The following is a 19583-nucleotide window of genomic DNA, read 5'->3' on the forward strand; positions in this document are numbered from 1 at the left end:
ATATTGTAGAAAACCCATGGAAAATTAATTGTGTTGTTGGAAGGGGGCTCAGAACGTCTCCCAAACCTCCACCGTAACCCCCCCCACCCTTCCAGAGTCCTCATGGGGTGATTCAGCCCTCCAAACACAAAGCTCTGTTCCCTTCCTCTGAATGAGGACTTCTAGTTGCAGGAACCTGGCTCTGGCCAAATCCAAGGTTAAACAAGGTTAACAAGGTTACTGGCACAAACCACAATTGTGATTCTGTTCTCAAGCTAACACCAGCAAGATCTCTCGTCAATAGCCTCTTGTTGATCTGTTGAGTCAGTCTGTGTGTGTCTGGGTGTGTGTGTGTGTCTGGGTGACTGTTAAATCGTGGTGGTGTGTGTGTGTGTGTGTATGTCTGTGTTTATGTGATGGTGAAAGTGTGGTGTGTGTGTGTATGTCTGTGTCTGGGTGACTATGACAGAGTGTGTGTGAGTAGGTGTGTGTGTGAGTGTGTGTGTTACTCTGACATCCTCTCTCTCAGCCTTCTGTTCACTTAGTAGTGAAGGTTATTGGAGTGTGAATGTATTTAATAGTCTCTGCATGGCAGTGGCGGATCCAAGGGGTGGCATTTTGTACATTACAGAACATTTTAATAAATAATATTAATCTTACTGTTTAATTTAAAATACAATGTTATAGCCTAATCACTGTACCCCCCCTACTTTGGGTTTTGATTCGCCTCCAGGAGGCCACCCAAAAACGTACTTCTGCCACCCCATTGCCACCCCGAATGACAATCTCTAGATCCGCCTCTGCTGCATGGTCCTCCATGCTCCCTCAGCTAGCTGTTTAGTCAGTGTCTGTCTGTCTGTCTGTCTGTCTGTCTGTCTGTCTGTCTGTCTGTCTGTCTGTCTGTCTGTCTGTCTGTCTGTCTGTCTGTCTGTCTGTCTGTCTGTCTGTCTGGTCCTGCCGTATCACAACCGATGGCAAAGGCATTTTGTTCTATTACATTTGTTGATTAACTACCCCAACACTGAAAAACGGTCAGGATAAACAGTGAAACAGTGGAGGAGAACATCAGTCTCCCGATCAGAGGGACCTGCCGTGATCAAGGAGCCCCAAATGCCCTTTGTGACAGAGGGTGTCTAGAGCAGCACTTGTGGGATGAGTAACCATGTCTGCTAAATGAAAGGCCCAACTAACCTTGGGGGAACTCCATCTTTGGGCAAACGGTATATATTTGGGTTCCCAAGAGTCAGCGCTTTCAATTCCACCGGTGGAATTGTCGAGGAGAGTTCAAGCTCTCTCTTTCTCTTTTCTCATCTGTCTGTCTCTGTCTGTCTCTGTCTGTCTCTGTCTGTCTCTGTCTGTCTGTCTCTCTCTCACATAAACACACACACTCACTCTCTCACTTTCTCTCTGTCTCTCGAACACACAGACCCTCTCTCTCTCACTCTCTTTCTCTATCTGGTTCTCTCTCTCTCTTTACTCTCTCTGTCGTTCCCTTCTTCCTGTCTCTCTGGTGACAGAGCGAGGCAGACGTTCCTGTTTGTTCATGGCTCCGGGGGCTTGTGGCTCCGAGGGCTTGTGGCTCTCTCTCTCCATTAGTAAACCAGTGTGAGTCAACAGCTGGTACATCCCTTGGACAAACTATTCCCCTCAAACATACACAAAGACGTGCACACACACACACACACACGGCTGCCTTCCCCTTGCTCCGTTCTGAAGCAGACAGCTCCCCCCGCCGCAGGCTACGGTGTGCCCTCACGCCATGGCGAGACATTTCCCAAAGCCTTCCCAGAGGGCCGTCTCCCTGTCACCCCCCCCCCCCCCTTCCCCTCCCGCATGTTCTTCAAGCATACCGTGGGGCACGAGGCACTGAGGTCCAGTGGTGGCAGCTTGTCCGCATGGTGGAGGGGGGAGGGGGGGGGGGAGGGGTTCCAGTTGCTCCCTGTCCTCCATTCTCCTCCTTGTCCACTGAGCCCAGTACATGGTGAGGAGTATATGTCTGTGTTGAAATGTTGTCCCTAGCCTACGGGGGAGGGTTTTTCCACACATCTATCGTCCGGTGCTCTGTGTGTTCACTACATGCACATATACATATCCACACACCGTGTACTGTGTATACATTCAGTCCACAGTGACTTTACAGGGGATGAAATCACCACTGGGATTTGAGCAGACTACGATGTCATGCTGAGAGGAGTGAGAAAGCAGAGAACATCTGCTGCGGTCCTCCATCAGCGCGGCTGTGGGCCAAGGGGTTCGGGCCGTGGAAACACAATGGCTTAGTGGTTAAGGGAGCAACCCAGTAACAAGCGATTGTGGTCATGGTCCACCTACGATGAACACAGATTGGATTGTGTTTTCTTCCTTTCGGGGACAGCGGGTCACTGACTGGGGATTGCTGTTTGGAGGAAGAGTGACTCAATAAGTGGTCAGCTGTAACGCTCTGCTTACTGTCCTTTGCTCTTTTCTTTGGGGGTCATCATTAGGGGCTCCACCATGAAGAGGGACTCCTGGATACCTTCCTCCAGCAGCCAGGATAGTCAGGACGAAGGAGGGGCAGAGTGTATGGAGGAGGGAGGAGGAGCAGAGTGTATAGAGGAGGGGCAGAGTGTATAGAGGAGAGAGGAGGAGAGTGTATAGAGGAGGAAGGAGGAGGAGAGTTTATAGAGGAGGAAGAGGGGCAGAGTGTATAGAGGAGGGAGGAGGAGAGTGTATAGAGGAAGAATGAGGAGCAGAGTGTATAGAGGAGGGAGGAGGAGGGTGTATAGAGGAGGGAGGAGGAGGAGAGTGTATAGAGGAGGGAGGAGGAGGAGAGTGTATAGAGGAAGAAGGAGGAGCAGAGTGTATAGAGGAGGAAGGAGGAGCAGAGTGTATAGAGGAGGGAGGAGTTACAGGGGCAAGGAGGACCTGTAACTGAAGGAGGAGTGGTTACAGGAGGGAGGAGACTTCAGAGTCCTGGCTGCGGTGAGAAGGGGAGGCTGCAGTTCTGAACTGAGCTGGCAGGTTGTTCCCGTGTCTTGGCTGGTGGTGGCAGCATGGAGAGGGTAACAGCGACCCTATTGTGTGCGGTGGGAATTGGGCACCGAGCCAATGATGTCATCCTGCCACGGGGAAGACCAGGGGAACGCGCTCCTGGGGTTCGGAATGTGCTGTTTTTTCCTGTTGTTTTCCGGAAGGCAGAGATCAGTTTTAATTCCACCCTCATCACTCCCTCTCGCTCCGACAAGGAGAGGGGAAGGCCGAGGTGGGAGGGGGGGGAAGGAGAGAGAGAGAGAGAGAGAGAGAGAGAGAGAGAGAGAGAGAGAGAGAGAGAGAGAGAGAGAGAGAGAGCGAGGTGAGAATAGAAGGACGGCGGGGTGCTTGTGCAGTGAACGGGCTGGGGCACGCACAAAATGAAGAGAGAGAGAAAACAGCTACAAGACCAGGGGCTGGGCCAAGGCGGTTGAGATTCTTTCTTTTTCATTTTAATTTTGTAAGGCATGAATAAGGGTAATCAGGCTGGAATGTTATGAGGTCATACCACCTCCCCAATTAAAAGTTGCCGGGGACGATTACAGAAGAATGGCAGCGATTCAGAGCAACAACAAAAAATATATATAAAAAAAGGGAATGGTCTACGGAAACTGCAACCCCCCCCAAACGCCACCCTCTCCCTCCCCCAGCACTCCTGAACAGTCATTCACGACCCAGAGTATAGGAGAGTCTGTTTAGAACCCACACAAACACACACACGTAAGCCTTTTCATTTCTTTGCCCTTCAGAGAACACTGTCTAACTGTCAGGCGGAGGTCTAGCCATCAGTCCCAGTGAGCCCAGGAAGAATCTGCTGGTGTTCCTCCAGGACGTTCAGCCCTGTCCCCCACTGTGACCTTGGACGTGTGTGTGTGTGTGTTTCTACAACAGCACCGGATTCTGTGTGGGTGTAGGAATTCATATGGCTCCTACAATGAGCCCCTGACGTGAATAAGAGTGTGTATGAATATCTAAAACACTTGCACGTGTGTGTGTGTGTGTGTGTGTAAGTGCATATCGACATGGATGTTTTCACTTCTCTGTCGCATGAGTGCACCAGTCCCAGAGTCTCTCAGAGGCCTGGTTCAAAGTCAGCCCAGACGGCACATCACAAAGCACAGAGTCATTCACGATACGATCATCATTAATCACAGTCTGTGATCCATCGCTGTGTCTTCCCTTCCTCACTGGAATGTCATCCCAGAACCAGGGAACCGGGCCGGGACTCAGATTGACTTCAGATTGCCGTGGTGAAGAAGGGGTGGGTTCTATTTGAATAACGACAGTTGGGCCGTAAACTCAGGGAACAATTTACGTTTTTTCTTTTTTGTCGTCATTGGGGAGAAAGATAGGGGGGAAAATGTCACTTTGATGATGTTTACTGGCTATTTTGCACCAAAAAAAAAAAAAAAAAAACTTTATGAAGAATAAAGAAGAAAAAAAAAAAGAAGAAAAACGGCTTCAAAAGTTCTGGTTAACGGGACACAGATTTCTGTCATGCTTCCATGAGCCATCTGTTTTGGGTTAGGGTCTGGGGAGACAGAAGAGGGGGAAACAGAGAGAGAGAGAGGAGAAGAGATGTGGGGGTTTTAATATTGACAGGGGGACAGTAGGGAGATGTGGAGATGTGTGTATTGTAAAAGACCTCTGTCCGTTTGGCAAAGTGGTGGTGGTGTAGGGGGAGGGTGGCAACTCGTTCATCCTGCGAAGGCTTACACAAGACGGCCAGGGCAACATCCCTGGACATGAAGAAAGAGAAGATGCTGAGGACTGGTGTCTGGACCCATATTCAGCTGAACCATCTTAATCACAGAGGCTTAAAGTGCCAAAGAAACGTCTGTCAGTTTGTCGTTTTTTTGTCACAACTTTAAACTAATTAGGATCCAGTGCCGGAGGCCTATCTGTTGACTTGAGGGGAGATGACGGAAGATTGTAAGGGAGTATTCTGCTGGGTATTGTGGAACATATTTCCAAACAGCAGAGACAAGCCAAATTCCTCCTCTTCCCTCCTAATCTTAACTACCCCCCCCCCCCCTCCTCCTCCTCCCTGAGGGCAACAAGAAGATAGGAAGTCTGAAAAACAACAACTTTGTTAACGCCAACCCTCCTGGGGATTCTTCTTGTGTTAGCAGAGTAGCCATGCCTCCCCTTTTCACCAGCGTTCTAGTCTTCTCTCCCCCTCTCCTTTCTTTCCTGTCGTTTCTCCCACCCCTCCGTCTCCGTCCGTCCGACGCACCATTCCAGCCATCCCCGGTGGACCCAGCCAGTCTGGCCACGGCTGTCCCTGGAGGTGCCTGCGCGGACTAAGCCCTCAGTGAGGGGGTCCTTGGGAAGCAGCCGGCTGTATGGAGCGCTTGGGAGCGGAGGGGGAGGGAGGGAGGTGCCTATCTGTGCCTGGGGGCCGGGCCCCTGATGCACCCTCGCCATGCGTCCTATTGAGACCTAAGGAAGCGTGAAAAATCGCTGCAAAACCAAAGAGTTAAGTCCCCTTGTTATACAAGGCCAATTTTCGGCACCAACCAACCCCCCCTGCTTTGTGTGTTGGCCCCCCTCCTCACCCCCCTCCTCGCCTCCCTCCCCCCCCGTCCCCCTTTACCTCCCTTCCATTCTCTACACACACCTCGTCAAGGCTCGGTGGGCTTCGTTAAAGCGAGCAGGGGAGTCCTTTATTGCCTTATTTAATTAGCCATTCCACAGCAAACTGTCACCCTGTACCATCACCCAACCCACCCGCACCCCCACTCCAGTCCTAAACCCCACTGGAGTCATCCCCCTCCTTCCCTGTCTCTCTTTCCATCCTCACTCTTTCTCTCTGTCTCCCTTGCTTATATCTCTTCATCTCTATCTATCTATCACTTCTCTCTCTCTCTCTCCCTCTCTCTCTCTTTCTCTCTCACCCTCTCTCTCTCTCCTTCCCTATGTCTCTCTCTCACCCCCTCTCTCTCTCTCTCTCCTTCCCTATGTCTCTCTCCCCGTCTTGCACTTTCTTTTTCCCGGTTCCGACTTGTCTCCCGTGCCTGCTGGTGCTTGGGCTGGCCAGCATAAAGGAGAATGATGTGAAGAACCCCCCCAAACTCACCACTCTCTCTCTCCCCCCTCGCTCTCTCTCTCCCTCTCTCTCCCCCCTCGCTCTTGCTCTCTCCCCTCTCGCTCTCTCTGTCTCCCCCTTGGCTCTCTCTCTCTCCCCCTCGCTCTCTCTCTCTCCCCCCTCTTTCTCTCTCTCTCTCCCCCCTCTGTCTCTCTCTCTCCCCCCTTGCTTTCCCCCCCCCCCCTCGCTCTCTCTCTGGGAGGGGGGGGGGACAAAGGATAGCAGCAGGTCTACTGTAGACAGCTCAGCATCACAGCCCCCATCACAGCCCCCATCACAGCCCACTGCCCTCTGGGTTCTCCCCAATCATTAGCTAGTTAACTGAGATTAGCTGGGACGGTTGGAGAGGATTTTCCTACTGTGCTGTGAACTCCTGAGACACTGGTCAACTGTTCATCACCAATACCAACAAGCATTTGGCTCAAAGGTTTTATTGCTAGTCATGTTTTTCTTTTATGGATGTGTGTCTTTTGTTTAAACAAAGCCACTCCATGTATCTAGCTTGGCTTTGTGTCTGAATAAGAAGATCATTCAAACTTTGACTCCTTTGGAGAGATATATTTCGATGAAGGTAAAAATAAACCTAATGTAATAAAAATTACGCCAAGCCTTCAATAAAAAAATTCAATAAAATGCTGTATCACATTTGAAACACAATTGTGTTTGATAAATGTAGCCTATACGTCTATGAATGCATATAAGAGAGCAACTGTCATAGAAAGACAGATTTTTTTCGTAGGGGTCTCTGCGCGCAGGATCTATGCCCTCTAGTGGCCCAAGAAAAATCAACCACGATATCAAATCGAGAAGCAGTCTCCTCTTTGAAGTTGTTTCGTTGTAAGTACAGAGCACGTGTGCCTGTTCAAAACATAACGTACCCTGATGATGGATAGTGCTCAGATCACTTTGATGGCACCCGGCCAAAAGACGAAATATCCCACTTTTCAAACGATTAAAACACAGAACTATAAACAACAGATGAGAACTTCACATCGTGGCAGCTTATGTCAAGTCTTTGGTGAGCTAGTCACTTTGTAGTGTCCTTGGATCAATTAGTGTTTTCTTTCACCAGATAGACGTTCCCTTACCTTTCAACCACTCTATTCTGCCCTCTGCTACTTCGTAATGCCATCATTAAACAGATTAGTTCAACAAAACTACAAACCTCAAACATGCTTTCATGACCCCACGGTTAGTTAGCATGGGAAAGGTAACGTTTAGTTATCCATGACCATTAATAGCTTTAATTGGACGCTTATTTGGTGACCCCAGAGTTCAAACACCAAATTCCTGTGTGTGGACCTCGTGAACAAAGTCTTCCGCAGACCCTCTCAGACACCCAACTAAACGTTTCCCACCCAACTCATGGGAATGCAGAATAGGAAACGGGTAAGTGCTTCAATTAATATTGACAGCGTATTGAACCTATTAACTCGCGTTGTGTTGCGTGCGGGACTCCAGAGCAAGGACTGGGTTAAATATGACGACACGAGATGCCATTTCAAGAAAAGGTTGCCTTCATTCCACTTTATTGATGGAAAATATGCTGTAGGATCTAACAGAATACAGCCTGACATTCTATCGTGTGGAATATCAGCGGAGTCAAACCCGATATCTCTAGGACCATGCTGATCCCTTCGATTGTGGAAGATATTTTCCACGTTGGGATGGGAGGGGGCCGGGGGCGCTGTCAATCATAGCGAAAGTGGCAGCGGTGGGCAGGACCCGTTGACACTTCTTACCGTCGGAGGGGATATTTAACTTGGGACTGAGCACCGCTCGCAACAGACACACTCCCACACAGTGTGCCTAAGCAAAGAAAGAGCTCTGCGCCAAGTCTCAGACCTCCTAAAGTAGGAGCGACTAAGTAGGAGCTACTGTACCAGCTTTCAAAGGAGTAGATTCTCCCCCAGGGATTGCCGCACATTTTGACCGGGCAGAAGGCTCCTGAACTCGGACTGAATAGTCATGCAGCGGCGGTGGGACTTCTAGATAATTTTTTTTCAACGAAATGGACAATGTCAACTCGGTGAAGGGACAGTAGTCTGGGCTGAACTTTGACTGGCATGACACTGTTTGCATTTGATATGCATTTTCTGCGTGTCAGTTCGTAATATCTTGTGAAACTGTATGCCAAATAGAAACTTTTTATTCGCAGAGAAACCTCGAGGAATGTGATACAGAGTTCTGTGAGGAAAGGCATTTTTGGGGGGTTCTCAACGACCTATTGAACACATGATTATGTGTTCATAACTTTTTGAATTTAGAATCAGTGGTGCGTCGTCTTTCAGGTTAAACAGCCTAAATATTGTGGACTTTCTCACTGATTAGAACGTTGGAATACCGCACTGGGGCAGAAAAGAACTCTTCGCAGTCCATGGATTGCGCGCTTGCGCTTGGACCTTGTCAAACCTGAGAGCGTCAGGCCACGTTGAAAGAAGCCACGTTTATAAAAGCCGTGCGTAAAAATAACATTGGCCAAGACAGCCCTCATTGCCAGCCCGTGACATTTAAAACTTGGTGAAGTACTCTTTTGTGCGCCGTTCTCTCTCGGGGCGTTCTGGATCTATTTTGTCTCAGAGGGGACCGAGGATCTTTAGAAATACTTCATTCCATGCAACTCTCGCCTCAGCCACTGTCATCCAGTCTAGACAATTTGTCGTGGCTTTGAGTCCCTGGCGTAACCATGACAACCACAAGAAACCCAAAGTGAATTGGAGGAAAGACTGAAACGGGAGAGAGAGTGAATAGAGTTTTCCCATTTTGTTTAGTGCTGTTTCTGTTTAAACGTCATTCATTGTGTATTTTGTTGGTACAAAACAGAGGCATCCTTAGCGCTACAAGATTGCATCAGCAGGCAATTTGCTAAGTTTAAGGATCCCTAAAAAGAAAGCGCTCCAGTCCATGTCATTCAAACCCGACGTGGTCTATTAAAAGTATCGTCTTGCTCGTGCCTCTACTTCGACTATTTATGAAGCCCCCAGGCAACTCATTTCATAGTGCACAGTAGCGGTGAAAGAACTGAATTCAATACACGAGAAGAGCCTGTGCGTAAACTAGTGAAATATGGGCTTCTCTCAAACGCTACTCATTTATGTGCTGGTGTCCATTCACCTTGGAGTTTCCCAGCATTATCTTCGCCTTCGTCCCTCGCCCAGCGATAACCTCCCCGTGCCAGACCTAAAGGAGGACCCTGACCCGGAATACGACCCGCGCGAGCAGGACTTGTCCGAGAGGACTCTGCGGAAAAAGCTGGGCAGCAACTTCGACCCTAACTTCATGTCCATCATCTCACCCGTGCTGGTAAACCTCTCCGTGCATGACACACAGATGAAGCTGCAAGGACCTATGCCCAACGACATTAAAAAGCTTGACCTCACGGAGACTCCCTATGGGAAGAGGGTAAAAGTGGGCAAGAAAGCACGCAGGAAATTCCTGCAGTGGTTATGGACGTATACGCACTGTCCGGTGGTATACAGCTGGAAAGACCTGGGCGTGAGGTTCTGGCCACGCTGGATCAAGGAGGGCAACTGTTTCAATGAGCGCTCGTGTTCCTTCCCTGAGGGGATGTTTTGCAAACCTGTCAAGTCGATCACCAAGACTTTCCTCCGGTGGTATTGTCAAGGGTTTTTAAGACAGAAATATTGTACGTGGATACCGGTGCAATATCCAATCATCTCAGAGTGCAAGTGCTCGTGCTGAGTCTCTCTCTGGGAGTGTAGGATCGGGGGAGTGGACTGGACACGCGCTTTCTATTGCACTGTAAACTCTCATCTGAGGTGGGCACCATAGCGATTCTATTTTTTTATATAGCATTTTAATTGAAATACCAACATTGTACATATTTAAGAAAAAATGCAGCTATTTTTTTGTAAATGAACAGGACCATATTTTATTTCAGCCCTGAAACGTGTTTTTAGGGGAACACGAGCACTTCAGAAAGAAGAGCTTTTATTTTTTATGAAAAATTGAAGATGGAATGCATACACTTCTCCAAGAAGTTAACTTTTTTTCAACTGAACATTGATGCTGACTGTAACTTCACTGCAATGCTGCCTAGAGTTTTTGTATGATATTAATATCAATAATAATTAAATTGAAAGTTGAGGATAAAAAGATATATATAAAGGCGTGAACTCAGCTTTTGGAATACATAGTATTGTAGAAATAAACAAATCTGTATGTTTTATTTATTATTTTAACGATTGTGAGTATAGAACATAAGGAAAGAAAAAATAGCAGAGTATACCAGAAATTATGGGAGATGTCTACTTGAATATTTCTAAAAAATAAAATAAAAAAGTAAACATATCAGTGTAAATGTTATGGTTACACGTTTTAGCAATAAAGTCTATCTTTTCAACATGTATTAGTGTCGAGCAAGTTGCTTTACGAAGTTTTTGTCCCTGCCCAAGGGGGCGTATACTGCCCTGGAGCGGAGCAAACTTGCTAAATGCACAGCAAGTCCAGAGTGAGATGAATCGAAGGCGACGTTACTGACGCTCCACGCTGTCAGTGTGATTTTAGAAACGGGTGATTTAGTATGTTGTGTTATGTGCAACACATACCTAAAGTGCCTTCACAGAACTGGCTCTCATTGTTAGTGCCAGAGTAGGAAAGAGGTTGTTTGAATCCATCCCCCTACGCAAACCGCTCATTTATCGGATCTTAGGTGTTAACATAACGGTAAAATATGATTCAGACATTTCAAACACGGTCAGTTGATGAAATAGCGAGGCACGCAAGCCAGAAAGGTCCCAGTCCATGCCGTTCCCTTAAGGCTCTGCACAAGTTCCACTGAAGCTTGTTTGTATTGAGGCAGAGCAGACCGGCGCCTATTCAAGCCCATGACAGCCCTCCGAAAAAAACAAAGACCATAAAACAATGGTGAACTGTTTTTGACGTTACCAGACTATTAATTGGACAGCGGGTAAGCTGTCTGCAAGTTAAAGAGATATGGCCAATTAAAGCGCCCGAGACACACATGGAATTAAGCCCCATGAAATCAAAGCAACGGCTCATTCACTCTTAGTGGGGATTTTATGGTGTTTATATTATTCTTTAAATACAATCAACGACTTAAACAGAGCTTCCCCTACCAAACGTTTTGAGCTTTTTCCCAACGTCCTAAAACCAGACCCGTGTTTCCACTAGACCCATCTTGAGCGCGTTCAAGTGATTTGTGACTGCGGGCTGATTTGCATTTGACACTTGCCGTCCGGTTATTGTGACAGATATACTGTAGGGATTTTGTAAGGAGAGGAGAGGGGCAGGCAGCCAGCGGAGGAGGGGGGCTGCTTTCCTTACTGTCAGCTTCTTTCTTGATGATGTCTCGGGGTTTTAGAAACTGCGCCTCTGACTCGGCGGCGCCACTGAGCCGCCCCCTCTCGACTGAGCAGAATGAAGCACTTTGGGAAACAGTAACCCTTTCAGGCTCTGCCCGGAGAGTATTTTAGAAGCGTGTGAAAGGCAATACGCTGCAGTGCTCCAGCCAGCTAGGTGCGCACCTTTAGAAACAGCCCCGTCAGGCAGTCGGATGATTCAGGCGTTGTTATTTTGTATCTCTGTGCGACATGCATATGTATTTTTCCATGCAAATTAAAGATATAGCTGATCTGCCTCTCAAAGTATCCCTTACCAAGCTCGACAACAAATGCAAAATATGGGCGACGGAAAGACGAACTAATAAAAATAAAAAATTGGATTGAATGTTACGTTACTTTAATTTCTCAATCTCCCAACCGTTTGTGACACAGTTCACAAAAAGTTTATATTTTATGGTGATTAGCAAAGACCTTTCGGTCGATTTGATTTTAATTCTGTGTTGTTGAAAGTAAGTGGTCCACGGTATCCTCTTAATGTATTATTTATTGATTAAATATCTATGCCTTGTGTGCCAGGACCCACTATATGAGCTCACATCTCCTTTACTATCGATAACCTACCAGGACACTCTCATACCACCCAACTGTACATGGAACGTCCCCACCTCTTTAGAGAAGGAGCCTGGGGCGTCACTGTGCAAGTCAGCTGTGATAAATACAGTCATAGGTCTCCATGACTACCATGCCTCAGTACTGGTATGTAAAGTCAGGGTGTTTATTAACACAGTACGTATGCAAATCATGGATTCTGAGCCCTCAATATGTGATCATAGACTACAACCGTGTTAAGGCTAGACCTACAGGTAGTGTCACAGGAACAACATGGAGATGGGCGTTCAGTGGGAACCATGTTGGTTTGGTTCCACTGTGGATTAGAGTCGTGTCTTCCAGGTGTCATTGGAAGCAAAGTTTTGGCTACGTCTGAGGCGAACATAACAATTCACACCGGTCCTCTTGAGTGTCGTATCTCAGGAGAACGCCTGGAAGTAGTTCTCCTCAGGGCTGTGGAGGGATCTGGCTCAGAGGGGTGATCTGGCCCTGTGGAGTGATCTGGTCCTGAGGGGTGGGACGGAGGGAGCTGACAGAAGACTGAGTGAGATGGAGTATAGTGGGGTTAGTCTTCTTATGGAGTCAGTAACCATGATGAATTACAGGACACTCGTGAGTGATGGAGTCACACACACACACACACAGAGACATACAAGCATGCACAGACATTCACACATGCAGGGATTCATGCGAGTATGATTCTCTGTGTGTGTGTGAATGCATGTAATGACTGTACATCCACAGGCAAACACACACACACAGACCCACAGCCAGAGCCCTGGTGGAGCAGGGCTGCCGGAGACAGATGCAGACAGAGACAGGGGCTGCTTGTAAAAGTGTGTGAGTCAGCAGGACTGAGGTTATTGATGATGACAGGGTATTAAACGGGAGGAGGGGGGGAGGGGGGGAGATGTGTCACAAGAGCTGATACCAAATGCACTGCAGCAGGCAGAGAGGCATTAAGCCTGAACCACATCTTGAGAACCACAGTGTCTGGAACGTTGTGTGTGTGTGTGTTGAGGTGTGCCCAAAAGCAGGAGTTTATGTGTGATAGAACTGTGCGTAGGTATTGTATGTGAACTTATTATTGTATGTATGTATGTATGTATGTGTGTGGGCTGTGACTGTGTGTGTGTGTCTATGTGGAGGTATGTGACAGTGTATGCAGACGTGTATGTATGTTGTGTGTGGGTATGTGGATTCTGACAGTGTGTGTGTTCATGTGTGTGCATGTGTGTGGGGGTGCGTGTGTGTGACCGCTGACAGTGAATGTGTGTGTGGCTTCTGACATTGTGTGTGTGGGCGTGCGTGCGTGTGTGTGTGTTGCCGGTGACAGTGTGTGTGTGTGTCTGTGGATGTCTGGGTGTGGGTTTACAGATCTGTTACAGACTTCCGGGTGGTCTCTAGATGATGCTCAGAATCAGGTCACTTTCTCAACCACCAGAAGACGTTCATTAGAAACTCCAACCGTCTAATGATGGTATGAGCAGGATAGATGGCTGACATGCATTAAAGGAATGTACACACATTGGATGTACTTGTAAATCTAGGCCAGGGATCCCAAATAAACATGGTTTACCTCTTGGTGGTACAGTAAAAGCCGTTGGTCTCTCCCGGTACCTCACACGGAGTTCTTCTTTCTCTAACTCTGTTTCTAAATGTCAGAAATGGTGACCCTCTCCGTGGACTCCGCTGTGGAGAGCATGGAGTATCTGCATTCCACCTCTGCTCCCCTGTCACTGCTTTCAAACGTCGTAATCAGGAGAACATGTCAAACTGTCGTCAGATCAGCGCTCGGCGACACAGTAGCAGCCTCCGCTCGGTGTCCAACGCGCGGCCGAAGCAGCAGCATCGTTTCAGGGTTAAATCCATGTCACACACCTTCTTCATTTCCAGATTTTTGCCTTGCCCTTGAAATTGACCCCCCCCCCAGCCCCTTTAGACATGCCCCCCTCCTAGCCCTGCCAAGCCAGCCCGAATCGGAGGTACAGTTAGAACCGGCTTCAAAACGTCCCTTGAAGCTTCTTCACACGCTGGGATCTTATATATGTGGTAACATTTTAATCAGATACTTAAGAGCCAGAATCAAATTTCCCAAGTCACGCTAGGTAACTTCTCTATTTAACTCTTGTTAGATGTAACAGATAGTGTAGGGCTATATTTAGAGGTCTAGGGGCCACATGAAGACACGCAGGCTCAAAATAGACCACACGCCAACCTCTGTTTCCATGGTTACTGCCTTTTTTTTCTCTCACTCCCCCTCTCCATACTTTGAGTTTTTTGTGTTCATAAATACCCCTCTAGCATCTAGTTTATTTTCCGCCTTCCGTGGTTCTAGAAAGATCCACATTCAGGCTTTATCAAGTTCTCACCAATCAGGATTCAAAACAGCGTTAAAGTTTATGGACCTGAAAGTAGGTTCATGTGTAGTGTTTGACTATTCCCCCTCTGACAGACGGGCGATTGTGTAAGTGTTGTAGCCTTACGTCTAAAAATGAATCTAAAGACTGAAATATGCAGTTGACCACTATTGACATCCACCCCCTTATACACTCAAAAGGAACCATTGAATGCCCATCAAATGAGACACAAATTGACCCTGTTTCCAAACTGACATGCCACCTCCTGCGAACTTTATCAACATTTTGAACTGGTCCACAAGGTGTGTGCTTCCTTAGACTCATGCACAAGGTACACATGCACACACGTGTATTTGGAAGACACACATGTACAATATCACACACACACTCATGTACACTGTGACACCAATACACACACACTTATGTCAGCCATCCTCAGCTAACACTCATCATCAGCCCACACAAACACACAAGGTGTTCAAGCATAATTGCCTCATAATGATAACGACACACACAGGTAATTCGTAAACGTCTCAAGTTGTTTACTTGACTACTCCAGTTGATCATGATTGCGCCTGGTTGATATATACACACACTTCAGTTTTCCCCAATTAGATTCTATATTTTCCTTATACATCACTGCACGTCCTGATTGCTTGGAAGGAGAGAAACTGTCCCCCACACACCACACACGCTCACAAACACACATTTAAATGCATGCACACACACACACAATGCTCTCACACACGCACACACACGCTCACAAACACACATTTAAATGCATGCATGCACAAACACACACACACACACAGTCCTCCCTGCACCACGTCCCTCGGCTGTCTCCAGTGCCCCTCAGTAAGCCAGGATGGCATGCTGGGAATGTTTACTTTCTCCACAGTGTGTATTTACAGAGCCTAATAGTTTTCTAGGCCGAGATGGCGCCTCTCTCCCTAACATGTGTACAGCCCCCCCAACCCCATCAAACGACCAATCAAACCTTTGGCTCGTGGAGTTCTGAAACCAGGTATGTGTGCACCCCTGTTTCATGAGGGACTGGGATCATGAGGGGAAATAATGCCGGCCGAACGGTCAACAACATGCTTCAAGAAATAGTCTTTTGTGCATCTGATGATCTTTGAGGAAGGCCTGAATGTCTGCATGAAGTCTTTGCCGATGCATGGATTAAGTCTATTTTGCAGGTTTGCCCTTGTGTGGATGTGTGTGTGTGTGCACTCTTACATACATCTCTAAAAGGGGCAGGGACAAGTCCTCCAGGACTCAGAAAGCATAGTAGCGCTGGGGGAAAACACTCAGTCCATTGTTTTATTTTCTCCCGTGGACAAAGAGGGAACCAAACAGGTGAACATAACTAGCTCTATTATCCCACAGCATGAACCTGATGTTCTGACGCCTGCCTGTCTGTCCCATTCAACTGAGGTGGTCTATTCAAAGCAGGGGACGAGGGGACACACAGCCGGGAGGGGGGGTGTGTGTGTGTGCGTGTGTGCGAGAGTAGGAGAATACAAGGCTGAAAGTGTGTGTGTGTTTGTGAGTGTGTTGTTTTTGGGGCGTGAGTGTGTGTGCATACACAATGTGTGAATGCCCCAGCGTGTGTAGAAGGGTTAGGCTCGCTAGGTTTCAGTGAGAGTGATTGCAAGAGTGTGTGTGCGTGCGTGCGTGCGTGTGTGAGCACAGGAGACTGCTGGAGAATGCGTGGTGACGGGTTACCAAAAGCAGGGTGGTGGGGCGACAATAGTCCCAGGACATTCCTGACATAACCACAGCACGCCACAGAGGAGCTGACATAACCACAGCACGCCACAGAGGAGCTGACATAACCACAGCACACCACAGAGGAACTGGCATAACCACAGCACGCTACAGAGGAGCTGACATAACCACAGCACACCATAGAGGAGCTGACATAACCACAGCACGCTACAGAGGAGCTGACATAACCACAACACACCACAGAGGAACTGACATAACCACAGCACGCTAGAGGTGCTGACATAACCACAGCACGCCTCAGAGGAGCTGACATAACCACAGCACACCACAGAGGAACCGACATAACCACAGCACACCACAGAGGAGCTGACATAACCACAGCACACCACAGAGGAGCCGACATAACCACAGCACATCACAGAGGAGCTGACATAACCACAGCACGCCAGAGGAGCTGACATAACCACAGCACGACACAGAGGAGCTGACATAACCACAGCACACCACAGAGAAGCTGACATAACCACAGCACATCACAGAGGAGCTGACATAACCACAGCACGCCAGAGGAGTTGACATAACCACAGCACACCACAGAGGAGCTGACATAACCACAGCACACCACAGAGGAGCTGACATAACCACAGCACACCACAGAGGAGCTCTCATAACCACAGCACGCCACAGAGGAGCTGACATAACCACAGCACACCACAGAGGAGCTCTCATAACCACAGCACGCCACAGAGGAGCTGCATGAGGTTTATTGGTGTCAACTGGCCACACAGAGGAGCGGCGCCCCTCCACCCTCCACCCTCCTCCTCCGACACGAGAGGGGGGCCTGCAGCAAGACGCCTTGCACTGGGAGGGACACTCACACACACATACACACACACACACACACACACACAGTGAAGAAAGCACCAATTAGGGAGGAGACACATAGGGCCATAAGGGTGAGTTGAAGGAAGGGGGAGGTGTGTGTGTGTGCGCGCGAGTCTGAATAGAGAGGATATGTTAAGGGAGACCCAGAGAGATGCTTTTCAGCTCAGAGTGCAGGTCAGGTTTGACCCTGTGGGAACTTGGCTGTGACCCTGCCTGGTATGGTGGCCCCCGGGGCTCATTTGTGGTCAGTTAATGTTACTTTAATAATGAAAGGCTATAGAAATGATAAATGTGGCTTTTAAAGCTGGAATGAATCATTAATGAATGCCAGTAGAGTGTTAAACACCCTTTTAACGGTGATTCGAAGTCCTCTTCAGAATGATAATGGAAACCATGCTAGCATAACTTTTAGACTGAACCGAGCAAAGACTTTCAGAGAAAAGTCATGACATTCATTGTGCTCCGAAGTTTCACCCTTCAGCTGAAAGCAAGAACCAGTCTTTCATATTCAGAGAATAGCTGTGTTGCTAGTTGACAGCAGTAATAACACGCTCCATGCTCTTTGCTTCCTATAATGATACATTAAAGGTAAACTCTCATTCTTGGAGTGCAAGTTAAGGAGAGAGCTGATCTGGCAAATTGAAGCAATAACACTCCGAGTTCCATGTGCGGAACCTCACAGACCTGAAAAGGGTTCCACCGAACAAGGTTTGCAGTTTTTCAGTGAGTTCTTCTGTCGTTTGGTTCCACAGGGTTCTGCAGAGCTTACGTTTACTTTTAGAGAGCACTGTGGGGAATATCAGCTGATCCACAGACAGTGCCCGAGGGCTGAGGAGGGGTTCTCTAGGACTGAGAGCAGAACAGCTACAAGGCATGCACAGTCTGGAGCAACGCTGCCCCCTGCTGCCCAGACAAACACCTACACCTGACCGCACTGCAGGACGAGATGTTTAAAACAGCTCCAGAAAGACGTACGGTCGCAGCCGATCACACCTTTTATTTAGCAACACACTCCCGGGGCATACAGGATGTACAGCTGTCCATCGAGGTGTTTTCTTAACACATGAACAGCTTGCCGTGTCTTCGTTTGCCATCGTCTCCCATGTGCATCTTTTCTACATCAGACATGTCGCTACACGTACATGTTGCCCTGAGATCACGTTGCGTGGACTCTGAGAAAGACTGCAGTCAGAAGGTCAGTCGTGTGTTGAGATCCTATCAGCTCCACACAGCGTGAAGACTCCTGGACTCCCAGGGTTAGTACTCTCAAACTACTCAAGTACTTTCCTCTTCTAATACAGTCACACCAGGATCCTCCAAACATTCCAGGCCCCTTCCACACCTTCCGATCCCAGCTCCGATGAGCCTCTTGTGGGGACGAGGCCTCCAGGATCCTGACAAGGCTGTTCAGGCCATGATCAGGCCTGATGGGTGTCCCTGCATGTGTGGGGTCTCCAGAGGGGCAGACCAGGGGGGCCTGAGCCCCCGCTCTTCAAAGCCTCGTGTGTTTAGACTGCAGCTACGCACCGTGACACACGGCCTGAAAAGGGTTGTATCCAAGCTAACCAGAAACAAACATACAACGCATGAATTCCTTCACTCCCCCCCCCATCCTCCTCCCCCCCCCCCCCCCCCCCCTCCTCCCACCCCCTTGCCACTCCTCAGTCTCACCGCGCCCCAAAGCATTCTGGGCCGGTTCGCCTGCTATTTGGGTGGCATTCTTCTTGCCGTACATCAGACTAACGAATCACACGATTGTGCCAAAATTCGGAGCTCATGAATATCAAAGGCCAATGAGAACCAGAACGTGAGCGTTCGTTAAGAGTTTTTCTCGCAACTCTCCTTCTGCCTTCAGAACTCACATTGAGTTCAAATGGGAGCTCCCCAAGCGCTTCCATATGGCAACACTTTGGAATAACGACGCTGGATTCCTCACAAATGAAGGGGTGAAATACCACCAGAGAGGTACCTGAGCATGCTGGTGCCCCACGTTCTCTCTCACACACACACACACACACACCCACCCACACGCACTGCAGCCATGGTGGTGGTCAGACACTAGCTTTTAATGTTCATCTAATGAACTATCATGTCCCGAACCATCTTCTTCAGGACCTGGGTCTGGGTAGAGCAGACATCATAGTGTGGCTGGCGCTAATCAGGTTATAGAATTCCCATACAGCAAAAGAATTGATAGATGGGCTTGTGTGGGAATCTAATCGTTCTTTCCTCAGCCTATGTTGACTACGAGAACCTTTGTGTGTGTGTGTGGTGCGCCTGTTAGTTTGCGTAAGTGTGTTTGTGTGTGTGTGTGTGTGTGTGTGTGTGTGTAAATGTGTCATCTTATCACCACTAATATCTTTTCCATTCTCACTTACCAGCATGCCTTTGAACTCGGCCCCTCGTTTGCCCGTGAGCGAGTGAGTGTGTGAGAGGATGTGTACAATAACGCCAACATGCTGTCTTAACTTAAGATGAGTCAGCCGAAGGAAAGTAAACAGGTCTCGTTCCAGAGAGGCTTGGGTATAAACAGTGGATGTGTTGAGAGGAACTGTGAGCCAGTTTATTTTACAATGGAGCTCAGTGACGTTTGAAGTG

General features: G+C 48.3%; 1 protein-coding gene across 1 annotated transcript; it reads left to right on the top strand.

Annotated features, from left to right (window-relative positions):
• Positions 1 to 7793: 7793 nt before the first annotated feature.
• nog2 (noggin 2) lies at positions 7794 to 10443 on the top strand. The gene has a single exon (XM_047032204.1). The coding sequence runs from the start codon at positions 9143 to 9145 to the stop codon at positions 9776 to 9778; it is 636 nt and encodes a 211-aa protein (XP_046888160.1). The 5' UTR covers positions 7794 to 9142; the 3' UTR covers positions 9779 to 10443.
• Positions 10444 to 19583: the final 9140 nt, after the last annotated feature.

This window comes from Hypomesus transpacificus, chromosome 13, assembly GCF_021917145.1.
Source record: "Hypomesus transpacificus isolate Combined female chromosome 13, fHypTra1, whole genome shotgun sequence".
Taxonomy (NCBI): Eukaryota; Metazoa; Chordata; class Actinopteri; order Osmeriformes; family Osmeridae; genus Hypomesus; species Hypomesus transpacificus.

What these genes read in the sequence shown, in the direction of transcription:
- nog2 (XM_047032204.1), top strand. Translation starts at nt 9,143, where the DNA reads ATGGGCTTCTCTCAAACGCTACTCATTTATGTGCTGGTGTCCATTCAC.